This window comes from Eubalaena glacialis, chromosome 2 (genome assembly GCF_028564815.1).
Source record: "Eubalaena glacialis isolate mEubGla1 chromosome 2, mEubGla1.1.hap2.+ XY, whole genome shotgun sequence".
NCBI lineage: Eukaryota > Metazoa > Chordata > Mammalia > Artiodactyla > Balaenidae > Eubalaena > Eubalaena glacialis.
Genome location: NC_083717.1, coordinates 170016279 through 170038660, shown reverse-complemented (window position 1 = coordinate 170038660; position 22382 = coordinate 170016279). Strand labels below are relative to the sequence as shown.

The 22382-nt window shown below is 48.5% G+C and overlaps 1 protein-coding gene across 2 annotated transcripts in view; it reads left to right on the top strand.

Annotated features, from left to right (window-relative positions):
* The window catches only part of POMT2 (protein O-mannosyltransferase 2), a 45390-nt gene extending 28914 nt beyond the window's left edge, over positions 1–16476 (top strand). Inside the window, exons 11-21 of one of the 2 annotated variants that reach the window (XM_061181129.1) lie at positions 4551–4620; positions 6645–6723; positions 7876–8027; positions 8476–8567; positions 9637–9713; positions 13201–13272; positions 13555–13614; positions 13707–13812; positions 14675–14815; positions 14991–15105; positions 15952–16476. In XM_061181129.1, the coding sequence (XP_061037112.1) occupies positions 4551–4620; positions 6645–6723; positions 7876–8027; positions 8476–8567; positions 9637–9713; positions 13201–13272; positions 13555–13614; positions 13707–13812; positions 14675–14815; positions 14991–15105; positions 15952–16057 (1070 nt within the window). In that variant the 3' untranslated portion in view covers positions 16058–16476. The remainder of the gene's footprint in view (positions 1–4550; positions 4621–6644; positions 6724–7875; positions 8028–8475; positions 8568–9636; positions 9714–13200; positions 13273–13554; positions 13615–13706; positions 13813–14674; positions 14816–14990; positions 15106–15951) is intronic. The other variant, XM_061181128.1, reaches the window with a different exon arrangement.
* Positions 16477–22382: the final 5906 nt, after the last annotated feature.

Genomic DNA, 22382 nt, shown 5'->3' with positions numbered 1-22382 from the left:
CTATTCGGGGTCTTTAGTGTCTCCATACAAATTTTAAGATTTTTTGTTCTAGTTCTGTAAAAAAATGCCATTGGTAATTTGATAGGGGTTGCATTGAATCTGTAGATTGCTTTGGGTAGTATAGTCATTTTCACAATATTGATTCTTCCAACCCAAGAACATGGTATATATCTCTCCATCTGTTTGTATCATCTTTAATTTCTTTCATCAGTGTCTTATAGTTTTCTGCATACAGGTCTTTTGTCTCCCTAGGTAGGTTTATTCCTAGGTATTTTATTCTTTTTGTTGTAGTGGTAAATGGGAGTGTTTCCTTAATTTCTCTTTCAGATTTTTCATCATTAGTGTATAGAAATGCAAGAGATTTCTGTGCATTAATTTTGTATCCTGCAACTTTACCAAATTCATTGATTAGCTCTAGTAGTTTTCTGGTGGCATCTTTAGGATTCTCTATGTATAGTACCATGTCATCTGCAAACAGTGACAGTTTTACTTCTTCTTTTCCAATTTGTATTCCTTTTATTTCTTTTTCTTCTCTGATTGCCGTGGCTAGGACTTCCAAGACCATGTTGAATAATAGTGGTGAGAGTGGACATCCTTGTCTTGTTCCTGATCTTAGAGGAAATGCTTTCAGCTTTTCACCATTGAGAATGATGTTTGCTGTGGGTTTGTTGTATGTGGCCTTTATTATGTTGAGGTAGGTTCCCTCTATGCCCACTTTCTGGAGAGTTTTTATCATAAAAGGCTGTTGAATTTTGTCAGAAGCTTTTTCTGCATCTATTGAGATGATCATATGGTTTTTCTCCTTCAGTTTGTTAATATGGTGTATCACATTGATTGATTCAAGTATATTGAAGAATCCTTGCATCCCTGGGATAAATCCCGCTTGATCATGGTGTATGATCCTTTCAATGTGTTGTTGGATTCCGTTTGCTAGTATTTTGTTGAGGATTTTTGCATTTATATTCATGAGTGATATTGGTCTGTAATTTTCTTTTTTTGTAGTATCTTTGTCTGGTTTTGGTATCAGGGTGATGGTGGCCTTATAGAATGAGTTTGGGAGTGTTCCTTCCTCCACAATTTTTTGGAAGAGTTTGAGAAGGATGGGTGTTAGCTCTTCTCTAAATGTTTGATAGAATTCGCCTGTGAAGGCATCTGGTCCTGGACTTTTGTTTGTTGCAAGATTTTTAATCACAGTTTCAATTTCATTACTTGTGATTGGTCTGTTCGTATTTTCTATTTCTTCCTGGTTCAGTCTTGGAAGGTTATACGTTTCTAAGAATTTGTCCATTTCTTCCAGGTTGTCCATTTTATTGGCATAGAGTTGCTTGTAGTAGTCTCTTAGGATGCTTTGTATTTCTGTGGTGTCTGTTGTAACTTCTCCTTTTTCATTTCTAATTTTATTGATTTGAGTCCTCTCCCTCTTTTTCTTGATGAGTCTGGCTAATGGTTTATCAATTTTGTTTATCTTCTCAAAGAACCAGCTTTTAGTTTTACTGATCTTTGCTATTGTTTTCTTTGTTTCTATTTCATTTATTTCTGCTCTGATCTTTATTTCTTTCTTTCTACTAACTTTGGGTTCTGTTTTCTTCTTCTTTCTCTAGTTTCTTTAGGTGTAAGGTTAGATTGTTTATTTGAGATTTTTCTTGTTTCTTCAGGTAGGCTTGTATTGCTATCAACTTCCCTCTTAGAACTGCTTTTGCTGCATCCCATTGGTTTTGGATCTTAGTCTTTTCGTTGTCATTTGTCTCTAGATATTTTTTGATTTCCTCTTTGATTTCTTCAGTGATCTCTTGGTTATTTAGTAACATACTGTTTAGCCTCCATGTGTTTGTGTTTTTTACGTTTTTTTCCCTGTAATGGATTTCTAATCTCATAGCATTGTGGTCAGAAAAGATGCTTGATATGATTTCAATTTTCTTAAATTTACTGAGGCTTGATTTGTGACCCAAGATGTGATCTATCCTGGAGAATGTTCCATGTGCACTTGATAAGAGAGTGTAATGTGCTGTTTTTGGATGGAATGTTCTATAAATATCAATTAAATCTATCTGGTCTATTGTGTCATTTAAAGCTTGTGTTTCCTTATTAATTTTCTGTTTGGATGATCTGTCCATTGGTGTAAGTGAGGTGTTAAAGTCCCCCACTATTATTGTGTTACTGTCGATTTCCTCTTTTATAGCTGTTAGCAGTTTCCTTATGTATTGAGGTGCTCCTATGTTGCGTGCATATATATTCATAATTGTTATATCTTCTTCTTAGATTGATCCCTTGATCATTATGTAGTGTCCTTCCTTGTCTCTTGTAACATTCTTTATTTTAAAGTCTATTTTATCTGATATGAGTATTGCTACTCCAGCTTTCTTTTGATTTCCATTTGCATGGAATATCTTTTTCCATCCCCTCACTTTCAGTCTGTATGTGTCCCTAGGTCTGAAGTGGGTCTCTTGTAGACAGCATATATATGGGACTCAGACAGCTGAGGCTCAGACTTAATCCAGAAGAGGTTACCTGGACACGTGCCTGGGGCACACTGTGGCTGCTTTCATTTCTGATTTAGAGCACACCAAGCCTTGCAGACCCCAGCATGTGGTACAGCTCAGGTTGTCTGGATGTGATAGAGGGCTGCTGCCCACTGGTCATCCCAGGCCTGGGCCAGTCTGTTGGAGATCTGCGGGCCTGCCAGCCCTGTAGCTGGGCTCGTCTAGGCTGGTGCCTGGGACCTCCCTCAATGCCTGCACATCTGCCTCTGACAGGCCAGGGTGAAGCTGCTCTGAAGCACATCTATCGGGCTCCCAGGGCTTTGTGCAAGGGCTATGTCTGGATCTTCTGTTTTTTTGGTCAGACAGCTGACTACCTGCAGACTGTGCCTTTTGCTGCAGCCGAGAAGAGAACAGAACAGAGGGCATCTCCCGCTCACCTTCTGATTGTCTTATGCCACAGGTGTTCTCTCCTCAGCAAACACCACCTGGCTCAGCCTGTCTCGAGTCAGCTGCTCCTGGCCTTTGTGGGGAAGTGGGCAGCTGCTCATCTAAATTTACCTTCTCTGTTCCTTTCCCCACCTCCCCTTATTGCCATGGTTTTTAGGCTTGAAACGTGGCCTACATGACCACTGTCTTTGCATCCTACTCCTTGGTAATATAAATTATGACACCATTGGGCAGGATCTATTTCTGTCCCTTATAGTACTGTTATAGATTGTGTTTTGATTCAACAGGCCAAACATAAGTGGTCTATTGCAATGAGGGGTTCTGAGGGAAGACCAGCTTTCCTTCTAAAGTCATGTGGGCACGGACCAAGTCTTTGAACGTCCCTGTTCTGTTATTCCACTGTGGCTTCCAGGTTAAGGTGGCTGCATATCACTCCGGTGACTAAGGATTCGTGTGAAGGCAGATCACTACAGGCATTCTGGGAAGTGGGAACTGTCTAGACAAAGGTCTTTGTGTTCTTGATGGCCATAAGTGCCCCTCCCCCACAGATCCATATTAAGTAAAACTTCCCTCCCCTTTGACTTATTTGATTTGTCATCTTGCTGATTCTTCTTCGTGTTCTTTTTTTTTAAATAAATTTATTAATTTATTTTTGGCTGTGTTGGGTCTTCATTGCTGCGTGCAGGCTTTCTCTAGTTGCGGCGAGCAGGGACTACTCTTGGTTGCGGTGCATGGGCTTCTCATTGCAGTGGCTTCTTTTGTTGTGGAGCACGAGCTCTAGGGAGCGTGGGCTTCAGTAGTTGTGGCACGCAGGCTCAGTAGTTGCGGCTTGCAGGCTCAGTGGTTGTGGCTCGTGGGCTCTAGAGCGCAGGCTCAGTAGTTGTGGTGCACGGGCTTAGTTGCTCCGCGGCATGTGGGATCTTCCCGGACCAGGGATCGAACCTGTGTCCCCTGCATTGGCAGGCGGATTCTTAACCACTGCGCCACCAGGGAAGTCCTGATTATTCTTCTTAAGAGACCTTAGAAGGCAGCGCAGGAATGGGCATTTCTGCAGTTGAGTTCTCTAATTCTCTTGAGAGCCAGTGATTTGTCCCTTTGAAGAGAGCTGGGCAAATGGTCTTTTGCATGGCATTAATATTTGGAAGACTATATTTTTACTTCTAAAAGGAAAATCTTATTATTTAGCTTCCCAGCTTAAAAATCCTCTAGTGGGGGCTTCAGTGCTTGTCAGATAAAGGCCACATTTCCTAGCCTGGCATACACAGTCTGGCCCCACTTGTCCACACCCTCACCTATTCCCACTCTCCTTCCTGCCCACCCTCCCTAACCAAGTGAATTCATTTGCCACTGATTCAGATGAGTTTTGCTCTTTCATACCTCTGTGGCTTTTCCCCACTTGTTCACCTGACTAGTTCTCCCTCTCCTTTGAGAGTCTTTTCAGTCATTATCTCTGGGACACCCTTCCCTCATCCTCTGAGACACTTCGCTTTGGTCCCACAGCACTCTGTCAGTACCTCATGCGCATACCACGTTGTACTATAACTCTTTACCGGTAGGCCCTTGATTAATGCTAGCTTAATGAGTGAACTGTTTCAGACATCAATGCTTGTTTCTTCTTGACAGATCCCCTAGACCCTTCACTCCCAGTGGAGTTTGTAAGACATGGAGACGTCATTCGACTAGAACACAAAGAGTAAGTAACTTTGCTGTTTGGGATAAATGAGTGGCATGAGCATCAAAGGTACAGAGCTCTTTTAAGCTGGAAATAAACAGAAGTCAATGTGGATGAGGCTCTAGTAAATGGAACAAGGCTGCTGTGCTAGAATGGGGGAATGATTACTTTGCCTATTTTGGCTTTGGGAAGCTTTGGATTTTGAAGGTACCTTTCAACTGCCCTTTTCCTAGGGGGAAGAAAGAAAAAAATTGAGTTGCCCAAAGCGTCTTCTTAAGGGGCTGCCTTTAGAAAGGTATAGGAATCTGTTTCTGAATATGGCAAACTAGTTCATTTAACCAGTGTTCTCACTGAAAATGACTAAAAATGCTGGAAAATGTAGAAACATCTTCTTAAAAGCATAAAGAACTGGGCTTCCCTGGTGGCGCAGTGGTTGAGAATCTGCCTGCCAATGCAGGGGACACGGGTTCGAGCCCTGGTCTGGGAAGATCCCACATGCCGCAGAGCAACTAGGCCCGTGAGCCACAACTGCTGAGCCTGCGTGTCTGGAGCCTGTGCTCCGCGACAAGAGAGGCCGCGATAGTGAGAGACCCGCGCACCGTGATGAAGAGTGGCCCCCGCTTGCCACAACTAGAGAAAGCCCTCGCACAGAAACGAAGACCCAACACAGCCATAAATAAATTAAAAAAAAAAAAAGCATAAAGAACTGACAAGATAGTAAGGAGTTACTAGGTCAAAATCTCAGTGAAAGGGGGAATCCAGAGAAAAAGTGGGACACTGTGGCCACTTCTGCCTTGAACCCACAATCTTGAGTTTTGATTTTTGGGTTTTGACTGCCTCTAGAGAGAAGAAGTTTTAAAGTCAAAGCTCTAGGCTCACCCAAAGTGGTAAATTATTGTGATCTTCCCCAAATTTGTAACCTCCAAAGGCTTAGGGTTAGGATAAATCCGCCCTATCTACCTATATCCAGAGTGTGTTTGGGAGAGCAGGGCAGGGGGTGAGGTTGGTGGGGACACTAAATCTGGTTCCTGAGAAGTTGTCATTACCAGTTGATCTTCACATGGATTTGCAACCCAAATTCATTTCACCTGGATGGTCTCAAATCTTCAGCCCATGAATTTAAATGAACATGGTCCTAAGACTGTGGTAATGTTCCCTAGGTGCCTGGCTAAAAGCAAATGTTAATGCTCTTTTGGGAAAGACGTGGTTATCCATTCCTATAAATAGTTTTTCAGTGGCAGTGAATAGTACACAGTAAAAAATAACTAAGCACACAAGGAAATAGGGCACCATGTGCAAGAATGAACAGGAAAAATAGGCAACAGAAGCAGCCCTGCAAACATTTCATATGAATTGTCAGATACAGATTTTTTTTTTTAAATCAGGGATTTTTTAATATACATATAGAAAAGCTATGAGCAGTGTTTTTTCCCTAGTCAGTAAGATTATGGATACTTAAAATTTTAATTTTATTATTATTAAATAAATTTTATTTTTTTACATAAATTAAAATTTATTAACTAAATTTTATTTTTGCAAATTTCCAATATTTTTATAATGAACATTGATTACTTATTATGGATAAAAGTAAGGATTATTACAAAAAGCACAAAGTAAATAAAATCTAAATTAAACCCTCCACTTCCCCCACAGATCCCCACTTTGTAAAACTGGTGATAGGAGTAGAAAGCATAGATGGTAGGGAGGCAGTTTACCTATCTCAGGCATACGTAGATTACAAATTTTAATTTTCTTCTCCCTAAACCTGCCTCATAAGTCAGGCTAGCTTGCCTCAAAGCCACCAATGTGTTCAGTCATCCCCCTGCCCCCCACCTGAAGTTGTGGGGTGAACAGGAAGTGAAGCCCCTTTCTTGGCATATGGTCCAGTACTCCTACCATCTGTCCCTCCTGATATGTTGGATTTAATGGTTTCGATTCTAATTTTTCTTATCCGAACAGATGACTCTGAGTAGTCTTGGTAAAAGAAGAAACATTGCACATCTCTTTTCTTCAGGATAGTGGCACTTCTCTCTTTTAATTTCTAGGACTTCTCGGAACTTGCACAGTCACTATCACGAGGCCCCCCTGACCCGGAAGCACTATCAGGTCACAGGCTATGGCATAGTAAGTGAGCCACTCGAGTGTGAGCAGCGTGTCAAAAACTGTGGGGCCTGGCTCAGGGCCATGTGGCGGAACACATCCTCCCCAGAATTCTGGAATGTTCCTAACGATTGGCTGCACAGGGACTCTTAACATTTAGGAACTTTCTGGCTAGGCTTTTTGCTGTGGGAAAGGCAGCCTATGAAGTCTATTTGTTTCCATCTCTTGCCTCCCATAATTACCATGCCATTTTTATGTTCTGACACTTAATAAACGTCAAATATGAATACTGTAAGGGTCTCTTTTAAAATCATATTATACTTAGAAGCCACAGGGCCACAATATGACCCCAGATGAATATACAAGTTTATCCTTTGCCAGATCCCAAATTCTCATTGGCTTTATTTTTAAGGATTACTTCCCTGTTCCACAGAGGGATATTGTCCACATTGCTTTGGATTTTTACTGCCTTGGGGTGATGCAGTTAATAGAGGAAGCTCTATGAGTATTTATGGCTTGGGGAGTAATTTGGAAACAGAAACAACTAGTGGGAAAGTAGATTTATGACTATCTGTTACATTCCCTTCCAAGGGCTTTGGTGCTTCAGTAAAGATTCTGGGTTCCTTAAGTGGAATTCCCAACCCTTTTTCTATTTGCTCATCCCATGTTATACTAGAGCCAAGACTCTGAACTTCATCTTTCTCTGGTGGGCATTTCCTGAGGAGAATTAGACACAACTGTCTTAATTTCCACAGTACGATATCTAGGCCAGACCTTTCTCCGATGAGTGAGTGTCCCCATGGCCACAGTAATGGATGCAAATAGCCCAAATTTATTTCTGTTGGCACACGGTGATGTCTTGAGTTTGGTTTAAGGGCAAAAACATTTATTTAGAACTTAAACTCTAGTTCTATAAAGTGAAGAATTAGACTTCAGGTTCCAGGAATTATACTACTTTTCTTGGTTGTAATCGCGAGTGCTGGGGCAATGGCAGTCACTTGGTATATTTCTATGGCCCTCTTGTTCCCTTTCCCACCTCAATCATTTAGGCCAGTTTGGTCTTTGACCAAATTGTAACATGATGGCATCTGAAAGGGTGACCATCTCCCTTTTCTGATACGTCTTCTCTAAAGTCATCTTACTTCCTTTGTATTTTTTTCTTGATTTATGTGGCAGAATGGGACAGGAGACTCAAATGACTTCTGGCGGATTGAGGTTGTAAACAGAAAATTTGGAAACCGAATCAAAGTGCTGAGAAGTCGAATTCGCCTCATCCATCTGGTGACAGGTTGTGTCCTGGGCTCCTCGGGAAAGGTCCTGCCCAAGTGGTGAGTCTCTGGGGTTTTGATGTCCCATTAGTGGCTCATGCTTTTCCTTTCACACTACAAGGAATATACCAAAAACTTCCATTTCGCAGTGGTCGATGTTCACCTCAGGTTTGCTTTTTCTTTGTGGTGGATGGAGGGAGGAAAGGCATCAGGAGTTTTATGGAGCCCAGAGCTCCAGAGTTCCTTTGGTGTTTCGTGTGTTGTAATAGTTGAGCATTTGTACATCTGGCTTGTGATAACTCTCTGGATCTTTGTCTCTTTCTAAAATGGGAATGTTGTGTGCTAGACTCCTCCTAGGATAGTTGTGGAATATAAAAGTGTGAGGCTCAAAAAAGCATGACCACTGGGCTGGAAAGAGAGGGGCACCGTAGACTGAAGAGCAGTTGGCAGTGTTACTCTCCGGTGGGTTTCAGGTCTTCTGAGAGACATCTGTGACTACTTTTCACAGGGGCTGGGAGCAGTTGGAAGTCACCTGCACTCCATACCTAAAGGAAACCCTCAACTCCATCTGGAATGTGGAAGACCATATCAATCCCAAATGTGAGTGAGGCCATGTCCTGGGCTGGCTCTGAAGGGAACATTTCTAAGTAACTCTCATCTTAGGAAAAGAAACCTTTACAGACTCTGCTGCCATTTTATCTTACTGTTGCCATTTTCTTCCTTTTTTAAACCTAATCTCTTCATATGAATTGTCTAGATAGGGAGCTCCTTTTTTCTCCCCATCCACTTAAACTTCCCATCCTCTTTAAACTCCTCTCCCTAAAGTGACCAACGACCTCACTCGGGGCCAGAGCTGGCTGTCTCTGGTCACTTTCCTTGCCTCCTGCTGGATATGACTCTCCTGCCGCCTATAATGCAGGTCCATCTGCTTGCCTCCTGGGCTATTCTATCCCCTCCTTGGTTACCTCCCCACCCTCAAGGCTTAGAGCAGGCCGGTGCTTTCCCTTTCTGCCCCTGTGTAGGCTCCTCCCCCCCCCACATCCAGCCAAGGCTTTTACAGAAAGCGATGGTGCGGCCCTTGATCTGATCCCCATATTTATACTACCAGGCTCCAATTGACATTTCCACTCCCGTGTCATCTTCAACTCAACGAGTGTCTGGATTCATCATCTGTCCTCTTAAGCTACCCCCTTCACGCTTCTGCTTGATTTCTCCTCTTCATGCTTCCCATTTCATTCTTTTTACCACCTAATTTAACCAACCAGCTAATTAACTAAGTAATTAAACAGCTCTTTGTTTAGATGCTGGGAGCCGTGTGGGGCCCTGGGGATGCCTTGGTGAATGAGGCAGGCTCGGTCCCTGTCCTCACAGCCCTGCCTCGCGGGGGGAGCAGCGTCATGAAGGCTGACGGTGCTGAGGGCTGTGCGAGCTCCGGGGGCCAGGGCTTTTCGTCTGTTGCCATTGCCTCCCTCAGAATATCTGCTGAGTGCTTAATACGTGCTGGATGAATGATCGAGAATCCTTCTGTCTCCTCAACGCTCTCACCTGCTTGTTAGCTTGTCAGGAAGGCTACACTCAGACCCTGACAGCAGTGTGGATACCGTGGACAGACAGCCATGAGGAGGGGGTGTGTGGGAAAGGTTTACGCCTCTGTCATTTCTTTTTCTAGTGCCAAACATCAGCCTGGACGTGCTGCAGCCCAGTTTTCCTGAGATGATGCTGGAGGCCCACATGGTGATGATCCGGGTAGTGTGGCCCCTTCCCATTTGGTGGCTTCTCTAAGAGCTCTTGGGCATCCACAAATTTGGATCATGGATCAGTAACCATGGTATAGACCCACTGCCCCCTTGTGGAGGACTTAGGAAGTGTCTTCACCTATACTGGCTTACTTGGTCTTCAAAGGCATTGAATGGTGGTGGTGATGATGGTGACGGTAATGATGATGAACACTTATGTAGCTCTTATGTGCCAGGCACTACTCGAAGCACTGCACATATATTAACTTAATACTTATTACAGTCCTCCAGAGATTATCGTTCCCAGTTTACAGACGAGGGAATTGAGGCACAGAGGTTAAGGAACTTGCCCAGGGTCACACAGCTAAATGTAAGAGGTGGATCCAGGCCTTCAGAGTCAGTGCTAGTTACCACTACACTCCTCTGCCTCTAAGTGATTCTCACATCTGTTGAAGTGGCAGAGCTCTTGAAAATCATAGTGCCCTTGGTTGAAAATCATGACACTGATAGGTGATTCCATCATATGAAATTAGGATTAGTTAGGATGAACAGCTAATTTGAGTGTGTTGTTTATATGCAGCATAAAATCCCAACCAAGAGCCCACTCAGGTTCCCAAACAGAAACAAACTGTTTAGGGAGCATGGTTGATTCTTTTTAAGGTTTTAAAGACTCGTCGTTTGTATTCTCTATTGTTAGTAGCTGACAGCTGACATCAAAGGTTTAAGAACAATTGAGAGAAGAAATCTTTAAATTGAGAAAATTCTACCTAGTAGTTTAAAGTTTCCCCTGTGAATTGGAAAAACCCTGATGTGTTTTTTTGTTTTTTTAAAAAAATTAATTAATTTATTTATTTATGGCTGTCTTGGGTCTTCGTTTCTGTGCGAGGGCTTTCTCTAGTTGTGGCAAGTGGGGGCCACTCTTTATTGCGGTGCGCGGGCCTCTCACTATTGCGGCCTCTCTTGCTGCGGAGCACAGGCTCCAGACGCGCAGGCTCAGTAATTGTGGCTCACGGGCCCAGTTGCTCCGCGGCATGTGGGATCCTCCCAGACCAGGGCTCGAACCCGTGTCCCCTGCATTGGCAGGCAGATTCTCAACCACTGCGCCACCAGGGAAGACCCCCCTGATGCGGTTTTGATGTTGAGGGGGAAACCTCTTTACTTTGGCTTCTGGAAAACCGGTGTTCTGCAGGAACGATGTTTAAGAATCACGGTATCTCAAGCCAGGTTCGTGTATCTCTGCAGGGTTGCAGAGAGGTGTAGCAGTTGTTATTTTTCCCCTGGTGAGCCATTGTCAATTGGTCTTTCCTGGAAGTGATTACGTAAGCAGTACTCAGTAAATATAGTTGACTTATTTCAACAGATTAAATTTAAAAATTCAAATTTTGTCATTTCTGCACATTGGGAGGTGATGAGTTGACAATAAGCAATCTCTGGGTCCCTTCTTCTCTGACTCTCTGCTTGTAGCTGTCACTCTGGCCTGATAACATAGTTCTTTTGAATATGTGCCTGTCAGTCAATATATTGTTTTAGATCTGGGTAGAATTTTAAGACTAAGTCTAAATAAATAGTCTCATTTTTTCTTCATTATCTAAGAGGTAGAGTCAAAGAAGAAAAGGGACATAAGGAACCTTTCTTATTCAACTGATGCAGAGTCAGGATGGGGAGAGAGATCAAAATTGTCTAGACTATAGAAACTGCAGGGGACAGGGCTTCTGCTAGCTGAGCAGAGGGCCTAAGGCCTGGGTGGAGAAGGCTGCCCAGCCTGCTGAGGTTAGCTGGAACAAGCCCACTAGGCGTTAAGCATAGAGAACAATGTACAGATACACATGCCTATAATGGTTACAGATTTTCCTTCCTTCCATTTGTTGGTTTACTAAAGGAGCTGGATTTCTTAAGAGTTTAATGTGTAGGATTCCCTTGGCTTGTTATAGCTCTGGCTGGAGTCCCTGGGTTTGGGACTGGACTATACTGGTTTGAAGGAATTGATTTCCCTCAGCAGCTTCTCTGGTGTCCAGAATGATTCATTCTTCATTCCAAGGCCCTTCAGATGGCCGTAATGGTTCAGGGGCTGTGCAGCTGACCCCTTGGGGTGTGACACCCCACTGGCACTTTTGACCCTGGAGGATCAATCCAGCCACTGTAGCGAGGCCTGCAAATGATTCCCAAGACCTCAAGGAGTTGGGTTAGTAAGGCACTGGGTGGTGGTTCACTGAACCAGACCTGGATCTTTCTTGGGCTAGGCCAGTGGTTCTCAATAGAGGGCGATTTTTGCCTCTGAGGGGATATTTAACAATGTCTGGAGACATTTTTGGCTGGCATCATGGAGGAGTAGGAATGCTTCAGGCATCTAGTGAGTAGAGGCCAGGGGTGCTAAACACCCTACACTGCACAGGCCAGCCCACACCAGAGACTTCTTCAGCCCCAAATGTCAATAGTGCTGAGGTGGAGAAACCCCAGCCTAGCTCCTAGCACCTCACTCCCCTTCTTGGGAATGACTTCTCAGTCTGTCCTGATGATGAGGCTGACGCCATCCTGCTGGGTAGGATCCAGGATCCTGCTCCTTTTCCTTCTTGTTTTAGCAAAGGCCTGATTTTGCCATTTAGAGACAAGTTGTTGGATATTCTTGGCTGTTGGACTAAATGGGCTGTATCTGGGTCCTTCAGGCTAAAGTGTGCATTCTCAACCAGAGCGCTATTGCTCCCAGGGGGTAAAATGTATTCTTGGAGGGTGGGAAAAAAAACAAAACAAAAAACCCTTAACTTTTTAATGTATAAAGCACAGGTATTCCTGCATTATGTAAACAGATATACAGAATAGCTATGATATTAAAATGTCATGAGGGGACTTATTGTGGTGATTGTTTTGCAGTATATACAAATATTAAATCATTATGTTGTATATCTGAAACTAATATGTTATATATCAATTATACCTCAATAAAAATTTCTTTAAAACACTCACGGTGGGGGAGTGTTTAGGGAATAGATGTCTTAAAAAGGTTGAGTGGGGGCAGGCAATAATGGGAAAAAATGCTGAGAAACACTAGGCTAAAGTAACTTTTTCAAAGTCCAGGAACTTAGAGTTTCTGGGTTTGTGTTTGAAATTGGCCTTCCAAGGGAACAAGTAAGTCAGCCCTGATTTTATGTGCCCCTCCTCATCCTCTTGACACCTTATCCTTGGCCTGGAGATGGATATGTATTTTGTGCCCATGGGAAACAAGTCTCTCATTCCTCTTTCTCTCAAGCAGAGAGGGTCTGAACGGACTGTCTTTGCTGGGACATGGAGGCTTGCTTGTTGGGAAAAGTAAGTCAGTTTTTGTAAGCAGGTGGGCAGTGACTGAGAATGAGCACCTGATTCTTCCCTGCAAGGGAAGGAGAGGGGAGAGGAGCGAGGGGTTCCCTTGACACCTGGCCACACATCAGATCCCCGTCCCTCATGTTCCTGTCGGCCTTCTAGAGCTCTGCTTTGACTAGCTTTTCTTTGCCACTTTCCTGCAGGGGAACAGTGGCCTCAAACCCAAAGACAACGAGTTCACGTCCAAACCCTGGCACTGGCCTATCAACTATCAGGTAGGGCCCGAGGCAAGAAAGAGGGCGTTGAGATTTGGTGGACGTGGGGTGCGCTGGGGGGGCAGGGCGCGGCCTCGCCTGGCTCCGGGTGGCCAGAGGCGGGCTCTGTCTTCTGCCCCGATTCGGATCAGCCTTCCCAGGGAGCTCCCGTAGAATGCGCCCACTCCGAGCCTCCCGTCAGGGCTCCCTGTCTACGAAGGGTGACCCGTCTTCCTCCTCCTGGAACTCGTGCGGCTGGGAGGAGCTGAGCTCTGGGCCAGCAGCGTGTCCTCTGCTCCACAGGGCCTGCGCTTCTCAGGGATCAATGACACCGACTTCCGAGTGTATCTGCTCGGCAACCCGGTGAGTGCCCCGCACACCGCGCTTTGGGCCCTGAGCTGTGCCCTTGGAGAGCTGCTGCTTTCTCTCACCCTCCTGTTCTCGTTTCCCTGCAGGTGGTTTGGTGGCTGAATCTGCTGAGCATCGCCCTCTACCTCCTCTCAGGGAGCATCTTTGCTGTGGCTGTGCAGAGAGGGGCACGTCTGCCTGCTGAGGTTGAAGGTCAGGTCCCTGGGCTCTCCCGCCCCCCCACCTACAGTCAGGAGGGCGCCTGCACTCGGGGAGGGCCCGCCTGCTGATGGGCCATCCTTTGCCTTTCCCTCCCCTTCTTCCCTTCTCTTTTGCTTTTTAGAACTCAGTCACCAAATGCCCAGTGCTGTGTTAAACACTACATCCTCCCAACAACCCTATAAAGTAGAGTTTATTACTCCTGCTTTATGGATTAGGAAATCAAGGTACAAAGAGGTTAAGAAACTTGTCCCAGTAAGGGATAGAACTGAGGTTCACACCCAAGCGGACTGAGTTCAGAGCCTTCACTTTTGACCTCTATGCTCTATGCAGAGCTGCCCACCTTTTCTCTTCTGCCCCTTCCTCATCCCATGGCCCTGTCCTCTAGTCACGTAGAGAGCAGCCCCCAGGCCATAAGCCACAGCATCTGAGACATTCACACAGGCTCTCTCTGCCTCTGCAGCTCCGCATCTGAACAGACATAGTCCCAGACCACCCCCTCTCCCACCTCCGTCCTTACCTCTGCCCGTACCTCCACCCCGTCTGCTGCTGCAAAGACCTGCGTGACAGCAGAGATGTGGGAGCTGGAGCTGGAGCTGGAGGCCAGGCTGCCTGCTGCTGGGGTTTGGCGCCCCTGCCGTGGGTGCCGAGGCCTCCCTGGGCCGGGTAGCAAGCAGTTGCTCCTCTCCTGCCAGCTGCTGTAGGATTGTTCAGCTTGGGCAGAGGAGGGAAGGAAGGCCCAACGAGGTGATGTGGCTTATGCAAGTCACACAACAAGGAAGGGGCAGAGATGGGCTAGACCAGGCTCTCTGCCCCCTCCCTGTCAGCTGACCGGGCTGTGCTGCTTGGGGCCCAGGGCTGTCCCAGGTCCTGCTGCAAGGAGGTGGGCAGCTCCTGTTGGGCTGGATGATCCATTATTTCCCGTTCTTCCTGATGGGCCGGATCCTCTACTTCCACCACTACTTCCCCGCCATGCTCTTCTCCAGCATGCTGACAGGTCAGTGCTGCCCTCCTGGACCTGGGTAATAAGGGCGGGGGGCGGGGGGAGGCCACCATGGAGCGCCAGCGCTGAGGGAGAGCCCTCTGCTTCCCTGACCTGGGGGGCTCCGTCTGCTGCCTGCCCAGAAGGCATCCTCTGCCAGACTGGTGCGAGGTGTCTCTTCCTTCCATAGGCCTTCTGTGGGACACGCTCCTGCGGCTCTGTGCCTGGAGCCTGGCCTCCTTTTCTCTGGCTGGGCACATACACGCGCTGGGAATCCTGAGCCTGCTCCTGGGAATTGCCTACAGGTGAGCACCCCCTGCACCTTGCACGGCTGCCCCCCAGCACTGAGGCCTCGGTCCCGGGTGCGTTTTAGAACCCCCTGGCATGCTTTTGAAGCACACTGGTGCCCGGCTCCGTCTCCAGGGGTTCTGATTCAGTTGAGCCCAGTATGGGTCCTGTCAGCCACAGTTTTTAAAGCTCCCCACGTGACCCGAATGTGCAGCCAGATGGGCAAAGCACGGGCTACCTCTCTGCATTCTTTCCTCTTGCCGGTGGCTCCCAGCTTATGGACCACTCCGGCCCAGGTGGGAGGGCGCCCCTCTTCAGTCACGTGGCTCCCAACCAGAACAGCTGTCAGTGGGGTGAGGGAGCGGGTGGTGGAGGGGCGCCGGGGCTGTGGTGCGGCTCCGAATGACTAGGAGGAGGGTGTCGTTTGGAAAGCCGCCCTCTTCCCCACCTCGCAGGTCTCACGGATCCGCGCTGAGAATCACTGGCCTTTAGGGGCGGCGGGGCAACGTAAAAGCCTGAGCAGGGAATCGGGGGCCTGAGGCCCGAGAGCATTTCCACATCTTAACAAATAGTCTGGGCCAAACAGTCCATGACCAGACCCTGGACTGCTCTGTCTCCTGGGCCTCTTGGGAAGAGCCCTTTCCCTCACTGGCATTAAGTCAGCCTCTTCCAAGTTCGCAGACTATGGTATGGCCAGGTGGCAAACTCACGCAGACATGGTGACAAAAAGGGGTGGGCCTTGTAGGTAGAGAGGGTCCGATGAGCTCCGGCAGGAGGAGCTGAATTTCAGAGGTCTGTAGGGCTCCTCGCTTCCGCGGAGGCACTAGGGTGCCAATGGCCTCCCCCCGGATTCTCTCCCTCAGCTTCTACCTCTTCCATCCTCTGGCTTATGGGATGGTTGGTCCGCTAGCCCAGGACCCCCGAAGTCCGATGGCAGGACTAAGGTGGCTGGAATCATGGGACTTTTGAGGCCACTGCAAGGACTCCAGCCTGGGTCCAGGAACTTCCTGGGGACAGCCAGCTGTGGAGCCAGTCCCTGGACCCTCCCAGCTGTGGAGGAAGCTGCCTGAGGAGCCTGCGGAATTCTGCCACCTGCCAGGACCACGCCCTGGGAGCATACCCGGAGTTTAAGCCACTAGAGAGGGCCACGGCGCTGCTCTTAACTGCAGAGGTTCCTCCGCTGGGGCTGGCTCAGCAACAGGCGACAACATCTCTCAGGCCCGTTTCCCCGAGTGTGCAGCATGAGGAGGGATGAGTGTGCGAGAGGGTGGGTGTGAGTATGTGGGGGAGTGTGCGTGTGAGGGTATGTGTGTCCGTATCCCTGTGGAATATAGACCGTGACTGTGGACAGCTGAGTGTCATAAACTCTAAGAAATCGTCCAGGGCTACAGTAGTATTCTCTGGGGCTTTTTTTCACACTGGATTTGGTTTGTAAGATTCATCAAAAATTCTCAGACCTCCAAGAAGGCTGAAAGCACTGACCCCACCTTGGGATGTCACCAAGGGCAGAGCAGATGGTATTGTCACGGCTGTGCTGCCCTCCTTCCCACAAATAAGCAAATACAGCTGAGGCCCCTGAGCTGGAGGGCCCGCCTCCCAGCTGCTTCCCCGCGTGGCTGCTGCCGGGAAGTCTCCTCTGTGGCCGCAGGCGGCTGGACTTCCGCCTGCAATGTGCACAGAGGACGGAGCCCCAGAGCGAGGCAGCTGAGGACTCACCAGCCCTGTTGGCCCTCCTCAGCCCTCGGTTCCTCGCTGTCTGAGAACGTCACATCACGAGGTTGGTGGGAGGGACGGCACCCTGTCCTTGGCTACTGTGTGTTCTCAGGCCCTGTGAGCCAGAGGTGGTTTCTGGCTGCCCATCCCTTACCCTCTGCATCCAGCCTGACTGTGAGGGTGGGCCCGATGCATTCTTCTGATTGCAGGGAGAGCCTTTGGGACCCCTCTCTTAGCAGCTGAGGCGGATGTGTGGCAGAGCAGGGATGTGTATGGTGCTGGGCTGGGGTCCCAGTGGGGCGTCGGGGTGTGGGCTGTCTTGGCCTTTCTGGGCTGGTGTTCCTGCCACTCACTAAGCTTTCCCCATTTTTACTTCTCTAGTCCTCCCCTGCTGACAGCCCCCCTCCCTTTCACTTCATTTCATTTCCCTTACTCTGTGTCACTGTCTCACCAATCTCTTTTTCCCCAAAGACCCAGAGCACCAAGAAATGCCTTGGAGCTTCTCCTCCCTACTACTTTGAAGCCCAAGCAAGAAGCTCAGAGCTGTTCCTTTTACTTCCTCCCCATATGAAAGAGATAAAGAAAACCCTTGGGTTAGAACTGAACAAACCCAAGGCCAATCCTTCAGCCGGCCTCCGTCCTCCCGGTGCATGACAAAATATTATTTTGTCTCAGAGGACTGTGATGCTTCAAGGTTTAATGATGCATCTCTGCCACACTCCATCTTCCCTCCTCTGGAGCCCCCACCAGCTCTGACAGGGTCAGAGCTCTTTAGAGCATCTTTGCTAGGCGGTTGCCACGGAGACTGGAAATTGGTCCCAAGGACAGGCTGTGCTACTTACTGGGTGGTGGGGAGGGAAGCTTCTGGCCATGCTCGGACATTCAGACCAACCATCATTAACGTTAATAGAGGAAATGCAGCAATGTCAAAAGCAAGGCAGGTTTGTTAATTAGATCTGGGGCCTGATGACCTCCCTTTCCCAGGGCTGCAGCCCTTTTGACTTCCCCCAGCAGGAAGCGCTGCCGGGTGCTGAGTCTGGGCTGCTTGCTTAATTGCGTTTCTGGAAGGGAAGGAGAACTGGGGTGGAGAACCTCCCGCTCTCCCCTCCTCCCCTGCTTCTCCCTTTCTCTCCCCCAGGCCAATTTTGTTTCTTCTGAGCTGGGTGGGGGCAGCCATCTTGGTGGGCTCTCCTGGAGGTGGAATTCAGGCACCTGTGCTTGGCTCTTAGCAAAGAACAATGGCCCCACGATGACAACCGGAAGGTGGCTGATGTTCCCTCGTGCCTTATTTCCTAATAGGAACTTGTTGGAAGGGAGGTGCTCTGAAGGCAGCCACTCTGAGTGAGGGTGAGGAAGGAGAAAGCTCAGCCAGCTTCCTGCCCATCCCTCCCTCCTAATTCGGCCACATTGGGGACAAAAGTTTCCTTTGTCTCTTACACTGCTTTCCAAAGATGGAGAAGAACTGTCCGCCCACTCCCTCCTCTTCTTTCTCGCCCAGACTGGCAGACACTCCTCTGGGGACAAGGCCGCATGGGTTGATGCAGCTTCAGGTACTCAGGTTCTGTTGTTGGAAGATGCTGGGGAGAAGGGCTGTTGTGGTGGTGCTCTGAATATGGGCTCCAGCCCCCAGGAGCAGGCAGAATGTGACACGCCCCACAGACTTGCTGGTGGAGGAAGGAGACGTTTGGGAGCTCAACCTCCAGCCGGCTTCTTGAACCACGTTTTATGTTAAAAAAAACTTTCCACAGATAATCAGAGGCCGTTTAATTTTGTAATAAATAGCGCTTATTTTGAACGTCATGTTGTTCTTGTACTTAATTGAACCTGACTTGCCCTCTGGCTCCCAGAAAGAAGAGAAGAATGTTTTGAGTGCAGGAACCATTCCATTGTGTCTGGAGTCTAAGGCCATTCTGATTCCAGCAGAGGCCCTGGGCTAGGCAGGTGAGCCTGATTACACCAGGGACCATGTAGGCCCTCTCATGGATAAGGTTACTTGAGTAATGTTGGTTGTTATTTTGATTTATTTAAACTTATTCTAAAATAAGTAGGAAGCTGGACCTTACTTTTTCTCTTTTAACCTCCTCTCACAAGTATAGAAAGGAATGAGAGAGAGAGTAACGGTTGTCCACTTCTGAGACAGCTGAGTGGCCCAGCATGGTAGCAACAATGTCCATTCTGCTTACAAAGAGGCCCCCATCTTTTTTGTTTTGTTTTATTTTGGTTTGGTTTTTTTGTTTGTTTGTTTTTTGGCCGCACCATGCGGCCTGCGGGATCTTAGTTCCCTGACCAGGGATCGAACCCATACCCCCTGCATTGGAAGCGCGGAGTCCTAGCCACTGGACCGCCAGGGAAGTCCCAGAGGCCCCCATCTTGACAGGGGTCATCTGTTATCAGGAGTCATGTTAAGGGTCCAAAGGAGGTAAGAGCTGACATGTTTTGGACAGAAGCTGAGGGAGGAGAGTCCACTGCACTGTGAAACTGGGGATCTTCTGGACTGTCTGAGCGACCTCCTTCTTAGGACCAAGAGTAGCTGGAGGTGAGAGAGAGGGGATCCTGCAGATCCTCAGGAGATGGAACTGCCGACGATAGGCAGATTAGAAAAGGACCAAACACTTCTTGACTGGCACAGCTTAGTTTACCAACTCATGATGCATCTGTGACACTGAATCCTCATAAAGGCCCAGTGAAGTCAGTGCTGTTTTTGTCCCCATTCTCCCCAGGAGAGATTCAATTAACTGCCTGATTAGTAGATAGTAGAGCCAGGACTAGGTGCCGAGTTGGGCTTTTTCTGCTTCTCCAGCCTGGTCCTGGGGCTAGGAGCACCTGCCCAGGACAGCCTGGATCCCCTGCGGAAGAGGCTTAGACTCAGATTAGCACGTTCCTTTGTACCTTCTGCCTAAAGCATCGATAGCTCATCCAGGGCCCAGTGTTTCCTGGTGCACCCAGACCAGTGGTTTTCTGGGAGGAAAAAAGCCCTGATTTGTAGTATATGCCAGTTTTCCTGGTGTCTATACTCCACCATGGCCTGTTGCAGGCTACCAACCGGATGCTCCTGAATGAGAAGCTGGAAAGATGAGCACAGTTGGCTGTCACAAGCCTTCTGAGAGCCAGCTCTTCTGACACGCCTCTGACCCAGCCCCAGCGATCCTGGCTTGGTCTGAACTTTGGACACAGCTCTTGGTCACAGTCCATTAGAGTGAGGAAGGCAGTGGAGCACGGAGGCCTAGTGGAGGTGCAGGGTCAGTCCAGAGGTCAAATCCTGGCCCTACCGCTGATTAGCTATGTGACCTCGGGCCAGTTACTTAACTTCGTTGCCTCCTCCATTTCCTCAACAGTAGAACAGGCTATAATAAATAGGATCTACTTCACAGAGTTATTATGAGAACGAAAAAAGTTAATGATGCAAAGTCCCTTGCACAGTGTCTGGACGTGGATGCTCAATAAATGCTAACTCTTTACTGTGGGTGATAAATCGGCCTCAGTGACAGCACTGGCTCTAGAACAGTACTTGAACCCTCTCCTCGATTAGAACCTCCTGCCCAAGTTGTGGGCAGATGCCAGGGAGGGGAGCTCTGGTGACTTTCTCCCAGCCCCTCAAATGTGGAGTCAGATCCTCTGTCTCCTGGTTGGAATACACCACCCTGACTGCTTAGGCCCAGCCAGGTTCTTGGGCCTTTTCACCAAGGGAAGCGGAGACTAGAGGGTACTCAGCTCTCTCCTCCTACCTCCTGGCTCTAGAAAGGCAGAGTGAGTGCTGGCTTCACCACTTACTAGCTAAGGCCATCAACTCATTAACCTATCAGACTCCAGACCCTGCCCAAAGGAGAAAACAGGCAAGGAGGGTCCTGAGTGTAGACTGTTGCCAGGAAGTGCAAACTGGGTGTCGTGGGAAGCCTTAGACAAGCCAGGTGGCCTGGAGCACTGGGCATCTGGGCACTGAAAGGTAAAGGTCGCCGGAGGTATACGTGGTTTTCCCCTGTGACCTGCTGGCCTGGCTGCAGGGCCATGGGACACCCACCTGGGAGTCCAATCCCTGAGCACCCTGGCCTTCTCCCTTCAGCCCCCAGGCCCTTGGTGTTCTCACTTGGGGACCTCCTGGACTCCTCAGGACACAAGCCAGGCTGCCTTACAGCTCTGCTCCCCTGCTCCAGCCCAGAGCCCCCCGAGATGCGGGGAGGGATGGGGAAGAGAGGAATAGGGTATGCTCTAAACTCTCGAGTTCCCGGAAGAGGGAGGACAGCGAGATGGTTTCTCCGGGCTCGGCTGGGAGCAAGAAAGAGGAGTTCTGCTGAGGCCCTCAGTCCTGATTGAGGGCCAGCAGGAGAAGTTCTAGAAGGCAAAGATTCAACACTCCAGGCCTAGCACAGGGTTGGGCACAGAGCCTCAGCCTGTTCATGACCCAAGGCCCCAGCACACCCACCTTGTACCCAGGGACCGAAGGAGGTGGGCTGAGAGGCTCCTGGAGACCGCGGTACCAACCCCCTCCATACAGCTTAGGAAACGGAAAAAGAGAGGAGACAAGCTCGGAGACTTGACATAATGAAAGATAAATGCGGGTCTTGGTCTTCAAAACCTGGGCCACTGGAACTGGGCCAGGGCCTGAGGAACTTTCATGCTTGAAAGAGAACGGTTTAGGACTTCCCCGGTGGCGCAGTGGTTAAGAATCCGCCTGCCAGTGCAGGGGACATAGGTTCGATCCCTGGTCCCGGAAGATCCCACATGCCGTGGAGCAACTAAGCCCGTGCGCCACAGCTACTGAGCCTGTGCTCTAGAGCCCGCCAGCCACAACTACTGAGCCCATGTGCCACAACTACTGAGCCCACGAGCCACAACTACTGAGCCCGCATGCCACAACTACTGAGCCTGCACGCCTAGAGCCCGTGCTCCGCAACAAGAGAAGCCACCGCCGTGAGAAGCCCGTGCACTGCAATGAAGAGTAGGCCCTGCTCGCCGTGACTAGAGAAAGCCTGTGTGCAGCAACAAAGACCCAACGCAGCCAAAATAAATAAATAAATAAATTTATATTTTAAAAAACAGAAAGAGAAAGGTTTAGGTCTAATTGACTTCACACCCTGGATGGCAAACATGAGATTCTGTATCCTGAACTTCAAATTAAAGAAATAAATAGTACTTCTATCTGAACATTTACAAAAGTCTATTAAAAATCGCTGAATAGTAGAATGTTCTAGCGTAACTCCCTTAATGTCCAAGTAGTGGAATGCTCACAGCTGCTGCACCCAAGACCCCGCCCTGGCCAAGCAGAGCTGGGTTTAGAACCTGAGCTGACAAATTTCTAAAGATGGCAGCTGACAGATTTCTCAAGAAAACCCAGGCCTGGCTGGAAATGGCTGTGGTCTTGGCCCTGTCCCTAAAGCTGAGAGTCCTGGTGGTCCCCAAATGTCACGGGGTGCCTCAGACCCAGAACTAGGGCAGACCTCCTCCCCCTCTTCCCTGGCTTCCGCCTTGTCACACAGGTAGGCGCCCTGGCATTCTCTGGCCCACCTTGGGGCATAAGGAAGGGGACCCTGTACCCAGGGGTCAGATGCCTCCAGGCAGTGTTTGAGTGGGGCTCTTGGAGAGG